We start from the raw sequence: 11,057 nt of genomic DNA, 5'->3' as shown, positions 1-11,057 counted from the left end.
AGAATCACTTACATACCTTCCAATTCAAAATTCTGTGATTCTGTAATGTTTGCCTGATTTCCAAGGTATAAATGCTCACACTGAACATTTAACTATTGGCTCTTGGGAATGAGTGGAAGCTGATTCCAATATATCCCTAGCTAATAATGCTAATAAGCATTTATTAAGTGCTGGGAATACAAAAAAGCAAGAAGTTAGAAGGTCCCTGCCTTTAAGGAAGATAAGTTGGAAGTTTTTTCCTGACATTGAGCCTAAATCTGTTCCTTGGCAATGTCTCCCCACTGCTCCTGATTCTGCCCTTATGGACCAAACAGAACAAGCCTAATCCTTCTTTCACATGACAGCCTTTGAAATATTTAAAGGCAGCCACCGTGATCCCCCTTAGTCTTATTCTACTGCAGGCTAAAATGTCCCCTGTTCTTTCCACTGAAGATTTGAAAAAGTCCTTTTCAAGCCATATCTGTCACTTCCCTGGTCTTGAGGATTTTTTTTAAGACCTCAGGAGCCAAGCTGGAAGTCAGGAAATCAGCATCAGTCCCTTGGGGAAGCAGTCTACCCTTGGTCCCTTCGGGATGGCTCAGTTACATGGGCTGTCTCTAGATTGACTGAATCAGCTCAGAAAGTGAAGAGGGACCAAAGGCATGGAGGAGGAGGAGGGAAAGGAGGGGGAGGGGGAGGAGAAGGGAGAAGGAGGGAGAGGGAGGGGGAAGAGGAAGAGGGGGGGAAGGGGAGGGGGAAGAGGGAAAAGAGGGGGATGAGGGGGAGGGGAAACCAGAGGGCAAAGAGGAGGAGGAGAGGAAAGAAAGGACTAGAGGGGCTAATAATGTTATGGAAAAAGGAGAAATCAGTTCTGTGGGAAAGATCTGGCTCCTGGCTTCCCTTGCCTCATTAAACTCAAATGCCACCTTCTGCAGCAGGCCTTTCCTGGTCTGTACTCCCCAGTCCCTCCCATGGTATCTTCCCTCTGAGACTACCTCCTATTTACACTATATGTATACAGCTTCAGGGAAGCTAGGTGGCACCCTGGAGGACCAGAGAGTGGAAGACCTGATTAGTGACCCTGGGCAAATCACTTAGCCCATATTTGCCTCAGTTTCCTCATCTGCAAAATGGGCAATAATAGTACCTATCTCTTAGCGTTGTTGTAAGGAGCAAGAGAGATATTTGTAAAGTGATCGGCACAGCACCTGGCACATAGTAGGCACTATATAAATGTTAGCTATTATTTTTATTAGCTGTTATATCTTGCATATACATAGTTGTTTGCATACTGTCTGGACCATTAGAATGTGACCTCCTTGAAGGCTGGGACCCTGGTTTTGTTTTTGGTTTTTTGGTTTTTTTTTGCCTTTATTTGCATCACAGTGCCTGGCACATAGTTTGTGCTTAAATACGGGCTGGTTGACTGACTGACTGGGTGAAGTAGAGAAGGAAGAGAGGAGCAGGGGATGAAGAATTCAGGAAGTATATGGGGCATTGACATTGAAAAGCCACCACTTAACGGACTCTTCCCTTCCAAACACTTTTTGTTTGACCTTGGACCTTGTATGAGCTCCTTCCTTCCCCTGCTGTCTGAGGTCAGAGCTTGGCATGGGTGGCTATTGGCCTGGACGGTTGGGGTGAGGAAAGATGGTGGGGGAGGAGAGAAAGGAGTGAGCCTGCAGGCTGCTGTTCTCATCCTCATTAGAAGGATGGTTTGTAGGTGATGAATCCTTTAGAGAAAAAAATACCCGAAGCAATTTTCATCATCAAAGGAGACTGACTTCTTTGCCAGCAAGGAGGTAGCTGCGGCATCATGGGCTCCAGACCTTGTGCTGAGGCCCACATGGCTTAGTTCCTATTCGTAGTCAATTATGAGCCTGTAGCAGCAAATCTCAGCTCCCCATGACTTTTTCTTTGCTTAATATGCAGCCCTCTTTCCTTTGGGTGCGATAGCAGAAATGATCTCTTCTTGGCTTCTTGCGTACCACTGGAGACCCCTGGGGCCACCAGCTTCCCCTTGCCTTCTCAGACATATCTGTGACTGTCACCTGAATACATCCCTTTAGATTCAGGAAAGAGGTCTGCTTCTGGGCTCACTGGGCTCACCAATAGGATAGGATAGCCAAGGAAGGGGAATTCTCCCAGAGGTGGTTGTTATTGTGCCACTGGACCCAGATGACTCTGGAGAGAACAGTGAGGCTGGTGACCTTGCACAGCCCCTCTTCACTTAAATCCAATTCACTTGCAAGTCATGGCATCACCTCCTTGATGTCATTGGTCCTCTTAGAGAAGGAAGGACAAATAACAACAACAACAATAGGATACAATAGTCGAGGAAGGGGAATTCTAACTTTAACAGAAACCACTAAAGGCAACTGAACCCAGGATATAAAGCCTAGCCTGGATGGTGGTGTAGTTATTGCAAAGAATCCCCTGTCGTCTATGAACAATGCCTGGAGAATTTACAAGTTATCATTTTTTTCATGACCAATTCAATTTGATTCAATTCATAGGATCATAAATTTAAAATTGGAAGGGATCTTAGAAGTCATCTGCTCCGATCAGATGAAGAGCTGAGTCTGAAAGACAGAGACTTGTCCAAGCTCTCACAGGTAGATGAGTCCACATAGGGTAGCAATTTTCAAGTATTTTCTTTGGCAGACTGGGTGTAGGGTGTTCATCTTCCCCCAGGTTGGGAAGGAGGTATGCTGCTTTCTGCCTGACAACTTACTTCTTTTCCATCTTTTTTTTTTTTGGTTAGGCAATGGGGTTAAGTGACTTGTCCAGGGTCGCACAGCTAGTAAGTGTTATCTGTCTGAGGTCAGATTTGAACTCAGGTCCTCCTGAATCCAGGGCCAGTGCTCTATCCACTGTACCACCTAGCTGCCCCCCTTTTCCATCTTTCTTTTGTGTGATGTCTTCCCCCATTAGAATGTAAGCTTCTGGAGGGCAGGGACTGTCTGTCTACTATTCCTAGTGTTTAGCACAGTGCCCAGTGCAGAGAAGTACTTAATAAGTGCTTGTTGACTGTATGTCCCCACCATCTCTTTTCTGTCATACTACCCACTGCTAGAATGTCTTTGCATTGTAGATGCAAAGAGTATTGGATTTAGGGTTGAGAAAACCTGAGTTCAAATAACGCCTCAGATATTTACTTAGCAGTGTGATTCTGGGCAAGTCACTTAACCTCTCCCAGTCTCAGTTTCCCCATTTGTAAAACAAGTGAACAACATCACAGGCTTATTTTGAGGATCAGAGATAACTTATATAAAATGCTTTGCCAACTTTAAAGCATTATATACATGCCAGTTATTGATATTAGTTATTCTAAAAAGTGATACTAAAAGGAGCTGCTAAAAAACAGGATAGAGTACCTGGCCTGGAGTCAGGAAGACCCATTTTCCTGAGTTCAAATCTGGCCTCAGACACTTAAGAGCTATATAACCCTAGGCAAATCACTTAACCTTGTTTGTCTCAGTTTCTTCATCTGTAAAATGAACTGGAGAAGGAAATAACAAACCACTCCAATATCTTTGCCAAAAAAACCCAGATGGGGTCATGAAGAGGCGGACATGGCTAAAATGACTGAACGGCAATAGTAAAACATGACATCCAGTTCAAGATGGCTAAATGTCAGCTGGTGAATGAAACTGGAGGTGAGGAGAGAGGTTAGGGCTGAAATGAAAGAGTTGGATTAGACAGTCTCTCAGGTTTCTTCTAACCCTAAATCCTTGGTTTAATTAGGTCTAAATCTGGTTTGTGGAGACTTACGGGGTCACTGACTGAGAACTCAGATAACAAATCAGGTCTTTTGACTCTTAGCCCAATTCTCGTCCCATTAGACCATATTTAAAAATTAATTAGTCCAAAAGTTAATTAGTTAATTAACTTAAGCCTGAAAATTTTGCATTAGCTTTGTATACTTTGACTATTACCATTGTCCAGTTATTCCTTTCTGGTCATTCCCTTTATTCGGGCCATCAATTGATTTCCCTTATGTCCTGAACCGCTGGCATGCACTGACTTTCAAGATCATTCAGTCCCATCCCAATTATACCATCTGTCACACTGTTTACCCATCAGACTCACTTACCGGGCGAGGGCGAGTCTCCCGAAGGAAGGATTTGAGGTCTCCTCCAGCCATCAGCTCTAGGAGGATAAATCGGGGCAGGGCCTGCAGGCTCACCCCAATACAGCGAACAATGTTCTGGTGGTTGAATTTGCTGCGGAAGAAAAAGAAGGGAGTGTCAAAAGTTAGCTGTGATAAAATAGAGACTTGTTCAGCTGTCTAACTGCACTCATTAACAGGTCTCAGTGTGACTGAGGCAACAGCCATTCAGTAACTAGCCATTTGCTCTACCCTTCCTCATCTCATTCATAGTTCTTCCTGAGAAATCATTTATGAACTGAAAGAGCAGGAAAGCTCATCTTTCTTTCTTTTTTTTTGTTTATTTGTGAGCACATGGACTTGACTTAGCTTTATAACCCAATATTTTAAGTTTCTCATATTGATCAGCTTGAAACATCCTAATATTTTTGAAAAACAGACCACATTTATAATTAAAGCAATTAAAAATTTAAAATACAATGGTTGTTTTGTTAAAATAATTACACATTTATTAAAGAGAAATCTCTAGAATACATAAAACTAGTCACTTTTGGGGCAACAGTAGCCCAGGTAAGGTCCAGCTAGAGTCAGGTGGTTAGAGTAATTTTGGGGTTCCAGAGAATCCCAAGAACCACAGGGCATTTGGGATGCTTGGTTGAGATGATGACCTTTTATTGTCATGTATTTAGAAGTAACCTCGAGAGATCAGTCTAGTTAATGCCTTTCCTCAACTTTCCCACCCATATAAGAGTCTACTGTGACCCCCAAAAGTCTACTATATTGAGTCTGATGAAGGGATGAAGGATCTTTCTCCAGATTATTGGGAATTTTCAAGATCATAGAAAAATCATAGAAAAGTAGAAGGGGACAGAGGTGGTATGCAGGGACATGGTAGCTTCTCTTTATCAATAGGAATTGGTGGTTGGCTGTTTAGGTCATAACACTACTGGAATTTCTTCCCGCTTCCCTGGGGAGAGTTTTACTGCCGTCAGAGATTCTAAACTTCGGTGGGAGAGCATGCCCAGAGGATGTGAAGACCACCTTTCCTTTGAGACTTCCCCATTCCAGGGGGGATTCTCTGCGCTCCTCCCTCAGGAGAAGATGGGCCACTTTACCTAATGATCAATGCTTCCATGAGGAAATCCAGCTCGTCCTGTTCCGAACACACCTCTGGAAGCGTCTGGATGCAGACATAGAAAGGGCGAGGGAAGAGAGAAGGGAAAGCTCTAAGTCAGAATGAGTGACAGATGATGTACTTTTCAGAAGGAGTGACTCAGACCTTGATATCCCAGGTCACATGGGAATATTGGTTATTCCTTACCTTAACTGCCACCTGTAGGGGGCTGGGGTCACTGGGGCTTCCAGACACTTGTCCTTCATACACCTCCCCAAAGGCACCATGGCCCAGACCCCTGGACAAAGCAGAAGAAAGAGTGAGATGAACCAGGGGCAGGTTGCTGGTAGATTCGCAGGTGGTATGCAAGTCCCCTTCATGGGCTTAAGCAGTTGGTTACAACATGATTATCCAGTAATTGTTTTTCTGGAATATATAATGTATAGTATTAGAGGATTTAGGATGGACCAGACAAGCAATAGGGCAGCTAGGTTGCACAGTGGATAGAGCACTGGACCTGGAGTCAGGAAGACCTGAGTTCAAACCTGGCCTCAGACACTTAGTAGCTATGTGATCCTGGGCAAGTCAGTTAACCCTGTTTGCCTCAATTTCTTCATTTGTAAAATGAGCTGGAGAAGGAAATGGTGAACCACTCCAGTATCTTTGCCAAGAAAACCCAACTGGGGTCATGAAGAGTTGACTGAACAACAACAAAGACAAGCAGTAGCTGTTTAATGATGAAATTTTACAGAAAATCATCAATGAACCCATCTCTTAACATCTATATTTGCAAAAGATGGAAGAGATAATCTTGGTTTTAACAAAAACAGATCCTTCTATAGGCATGAAAAAAGATTTGCTTCTTTTGAATACATTCATTCAAACTGAGAAATCATTGTGAACTGAAAAAGCAGGAAAGCTCATCTTTCTTTTCAAATGTATTTATGTGTGAGGAGACTTTAGTTACTTCATAACAAGCCTCTCATGTTGACTAGCTTGAAATACTATTTTAAAAAATCATACATTTCACATTTAGAATTGAAAGTTAAAAAAAATTTAAAATACATAGACTTATTTTGTTAAAAGTACACATAATTTTTTGAAGAAAAATAGGTAGAATAATTACATTTTTAAAGTTAAATAAAAGAAAATAGTGTTTGTTTTTCACAGATCACAGAATCTCAGAATTGGAAGGAACTTCACAGGCCACATCCCATACCTGAACAAGAATCCTTTCTACATCATACCTGACATGTGGTCATTCAGCCTTGAAATTACCTTTTCCACTTCCTGCCTTAAACTGACACTGGGTCTTGTGGATTGGGACAGCAGGGAAAGGCTTCCATGACCCCATCTCTGAGCCTGGCTTTCCTCACAGAATCACGGGGTTTAGAGCTGGACAAGGTTTTAAAACCACATCTAGTATAACCCTTTGATTTTTAAGATGAGGGAACTGAGGCCCAGAAAGGCTGACTTGCCCAGTGTCATAAAGGATTCGAACCCAGGTCTACTGGCCTGCCCACCAGTAATATCAGTAATATTGATAACAGCTATTGTCTTCCTAATAATACTACAGGACAAAAATTTCTCCCCAGATATCATTGTGAAGTCAGAACTAATTTACCTCTCAATGACTTGAAAGTTATCTGCTCTTATTAGCTTTGGTAAGTATGATAACCAAATGTTCATTCAATTTGCTGATATAAAGTGAAAATTGAGAACTACTTTAAAATGTGTAGTGAAAACAGTCTAAAAATGAAACCTCTGGCTTTCTTTGGAATTGTGAAGGGTATACCGTAAATTATATAAAGCAGCAGAAGTATATTTTTTAACAGAAAGAATGATTAGATCAAATCCTTCCCTCCTGTAGGGGCTGTGTGAGATGCTCTGAGGGAGTGCCTAATCATTTCTTAGAAAAACTTCCTAAAATGAGGGGGCTTGATTAGATTACTTCTACCTGACTTTTCTGCCAGGTCTAAGTCATTGGGAATATGAGAGTTCAACCCTGTTGGCAGTCAACATCAGACCAATTCCACTGAAACTTTTCAGTTCCGTGACATACACAAGATCTTAGATTCAGCACAGAAAAGTATCATAGAAGGCGCTGAATTCAACCCCCTAATTTTACAAATGAACAAAGTGAGGCACAGAGAGATTATGTGATCCAGAGTCACATAGAGAGTAAGCATCTGAACTGGGATTTGATCCCAGGTCTTCTTGACTTCAAGTCCGGAACTCCAGAGCTGGAAGGAATCACAGGGATCATTTAATCCAGCCTTTGCATTTTACAGATGAAAACCAAGGCCTAGAGTTGATAAGTGACTTGCTCATGGTCACAAAGGTGGTAACTAGCAGAACTGGAATTTGAACCCAGGTTTTCTAACTCCTTCTGCTATCTTGAGCTCCGCCATCTTGCATGCTGCTACCCTTGTCTTAGACTCCGGCTGTCAGAGAGAGAGTGGACTGGGACTTACCGAATGAGGGAGATGTTTTTCCGAGGTACCTCCTTGAGGTCACTGATGGATGTGGTTTTGCCGGCAAAACAGTAGTTGGGGTTATAGTCAGTCATGATGGTTGAGGTTCTCAGTTTGCTCAGCTTGTACTCGGGGCTCTGCAGTTCCATCTGCATCGCCTGGAGTTCCTGATGCTTCCTGCGGTACACTGGAGACAGAGACAAACCCACGCAGCTGGAGGCTTACTGGGCACAGCCAAAGGACCATCAAGGCTCTGGGGCCATTTCTGATGCATCTTGCTGAGAAGTCCATCACAGACTGCATTAATGTGTTAGCAAGAGGAATGAGAATCCAAACACAGTAGCACCCTGCTGAAATACCCTGAGGAGTATTAAGCTACAGAGGGGCACGGTGTCTGTCCACTCTGAGAGCTCTTGACACTTACTCCGATTTCTCCATTAAAGACCTATGCCAGTGATCCTTTGTGTCATGGAGGTGTCCTTGGGGTTTCAAGGTTATACCAGGGAATCCCAGGATGTGGAAGGTGCTGAAAAAAAGGCTTCTGTATGGGCCTGATGATGGATGGAATATGTGTGGCCCTGAGTAAGTCACATAACCTCTTCACCCACCAGAAAAGCTCATGTAATTTTGGGGTACATGAATCGGGGCATGATGTTTAAGACCAGGTATTGGTCACATCCCCTCTGGATTATTGTGTTCAGTTCTTGGTATCACAGTTTTTTTCCCCCACTCTTTAAGCATTAAAAACTGTTACCTTTTTGTTTTTATATCACTTTTATTTCTGAATCTATTTCCACACCCCCCTCCCCATCTGCTACTGGGGGCAACATATGAAAGACACTGACACATTGAGGAGCATCCAGAGGAGGATAGCCAGGATGGTGAAGAACCTTGAGGCCATAGCATAATGAGAAGATACTGAAGGAACTGGGCAGGCTCAGCCTGGACAAGAGGAGACCCAAGGGGAATGTGATAGTGGATTTTTGAGGGAATTCTAGAAGCAAATCACCTGAAAATGGCCTTGAGTTGGAAAGGCACGGACTGATAACTGGTCAGACATTTACCAACAAGTGGTAGGTCGAGGACTGGGGGAGGACAGATCTCTTCCTTCTCCATGAAGAAGAAGGCTCCATAATTATAGCAACCAAGCTGCTATAGGGGTGAATGAAGCCCCTTCTTGGTACTTCTGCCCTCCCACCATCAAGGGTGTCTAAATCACCCTGAGAGCATCTCAGAAGCTTCACCTTTCATAAGAGCAAGGCTCTATTTCTTTGGCAACTCTATCACACACCACACAATCCTTGCCTCCAGTAGGCCCCAGCACACTCACCAATCATGATGCCCGAGAATGCCAGGATCAGGGCAGCCACCAGGGCAGAGGTCACAACAGACAGTATCAGAGAGAGAGGCAGGTGAGGCTCAGAGGTGGGTGACACTAGAAGACAGATTAAGAGGAGGGACTGAGAACTGCCTCCACTCTGGAATTACCCTAAGGGTACTTCTGTCTTCATCCCCCACCCATGGAACATTCTTCATTCCTTCCTTATCCAGCACATTCAGAAGAGGACATTTTCCTCCTTTTATGAGCTCAGAGAGACAGTTTAGGAGCAGAATCAAAGTTCTATCTATATAAAGAGCCCAAACAATCGGTTTTTGTCCCTGGAGCAAGTGGCACAAGAAATATGCCCTTACTTCAATTGGGGGTGGAAGGCCTAGCAGAAACCATCAACTAGCAGAATGCCATCTCTAGGGAGGCCACCATCGTGGGAGATCATCTAGGGTGTAATCACTGAGGGATAAGATGGGGAAGGAAAATACCAATTTCCTATAGCTTCCTATTTTAACTAATTATTTATTGCTAACCAGGTGATAATCTCAGTTGTTTCCATACCACTAAAGGACTGAATATACATTGGACTGCAAGTCAAGACAAGAAACTTCAGTTTGAGACCCAGCTCTGACACTTACTACTTATGTGACTTTGGGCCTCAGTTTCCTTGAATGTAAAATGAGTGAGTGGGACTGAGCGACCTCTAAGGTCCCTCTGAGCATGACTCCTGCTGTGATCCATGACCAGCTAAGGTCTCTCTCCATACTGTTTTCAAGCAGTTGTTTCCATTCTTCCCAGGGGGGAGCGGGGCAAGGAAACAGTGCAGGGGAGTAACTGTGGGACCAGCCCCTTGCCCAGCAGCTTCCCAGGCCCCGGCTTTCTCACCTATGCAAGAGACCCCATCTTCAGCCAGCACTGTGCCATGCTCACAGAAACAGATAACTTTGTGGCTCTCCGGGTCAATGTGGCACTCATCCACCTCACAATGGCTGCAGTTCAAATAAAGCTTGATGTTCACCTCCCCGTGGCCCTCCATCACTGAGGGAACAAGGGAGGGTCAGGAAACACCGTCATCAGCCTGCGCCAGGGAGGATGGCTCTCCCGCCAACCCCTCCGAGCATCTACCAACACCCAGGGGTTCCACTGATGGGGTGGACCTGGGGCTTTCGGCAGCTCTCCTCTTCTTCACGTGGTTTCTGTGGATTATCTGCACATTGTTTCCTATGTTCCCCTCAGTAGCATCACTCCATGAAGTGGAGGGCTACGTTATTTGAGGGGAAGTTGTCTAGAAGAGGCATACGTTTGTCTAGGTGGGCTGGTGGGTGGTGAAGGAATCATAGATGTCTTGGTGAGAGTCTTGAAATGGTTGTGTGTTTGTGTGTGTGTATGTATAGAATGCAAGCTCCTTGAGGGCAGAGACTGTTCCACTTTTAACTTTGTGCCTAGCACAATGCCTGGCATGTAGTAATTACTTAAGAAATTCTTGCTGGATCTGAGTGTTTTGTTTTGTTTTTGCCTCTTTTTGTATATCCAATGCTTAACGCAGTGCCTGACACATTAATGATTGATTGAACTAGCTGGGTTGGAGGTGTGGGGGCTTCCTATTTGCAAGTGGATCACTTATCATGTGACCATAGAACACAGCACACCATGGATCTATATTGTCCTGAGGCCCAATTGTGGCCTGGCGCTATGGTCTGGAGGGACCTGACTGCTGCTTTCTGGGAGGGAGAGAGGGGGGTACCTTTCAGAGCCGGGGTATACAGGATGCCCAATGGACTGATGAAGGAGACCCCATCCTCCCCATCCACTTCGGGGTCATTGTTCACTGCTGCATTACCCCCTGTAGCAAACCAGAGAAAAGCTGAACACTGGGTAGGGAATCATGATACACACAAACACAGACATATATACACACACATCCATAAGTCATAGCATGCTAGCCAGAGCAAACAGGTAACATCTTTCCCAGGGTCCTGAGGGGAGCTGACATCAGGCAGGGAGTATAGTATAGTATAGTATAGTATAGTATAGTATAGTATAGTATAG

At 44.2% G+C, this 11,057-nt stretch overlaps 1 protein-coding gene across 1 annotated transcript in view; it reads right to left on the bottom strand.

The window, feature by feature from the left end:
- ALK (ALK receptor tyrosine kinase) overlaps positions 1-11,057 on the bottom strand; it is a 970,895-nt gene that overhangs the window by 38,581 nt on the left and 921,257 nt on the right. Inside the window, exons 14-20 of the mRNA XM_027850364.1 lie at positions 10,753-10,851; positions 9,894-10,046; positions 9,009-9,113; positions 7,679-7,865; positions 5,412-5,502; positions 5,206-5,270; positions 4,076-4,205 (exon numbers count right to left, since the gene is read on the bottom strand). Of these exons, the coding sequence (XP_027706165.1) occupies positions 4,076-4,205; positions 5,206-5,270; positions 5,412-5,502; positions 7,679-7,865; positions 9,009-9,113; positions 9,894-10,046; positions 10,753-10,851 (830 nt within the window). The remainder of the gene's footprint in view (positions 1-4,075; positions 4,206-5,205; positions 5,271-5,411; positions 5,503-7,678; positions 7,866-9,008; positions 9,114-9,893; positions 10,047-10,752; positions 10,852-11,057) is intronic.

This window comes from Vombatus ursinus, unplaced genomic scaffold, assembly GCF_900497805.2.
Source record: "Vombatus ursinus unplaced genomic scaffold, bare-nosed wombat genome assembly UNPS02009062.1, whole genome shotgun sequence".
Lineage (NCBI taxonomy): Eukaryota > Metazoa > Chordata > Mammalia > Diprotodontia > Vombatidae > Vombatus > Vombatus ursinus.
This window is presented reverse-complemented; position numbering and strand designations above follow the sequence as displayed.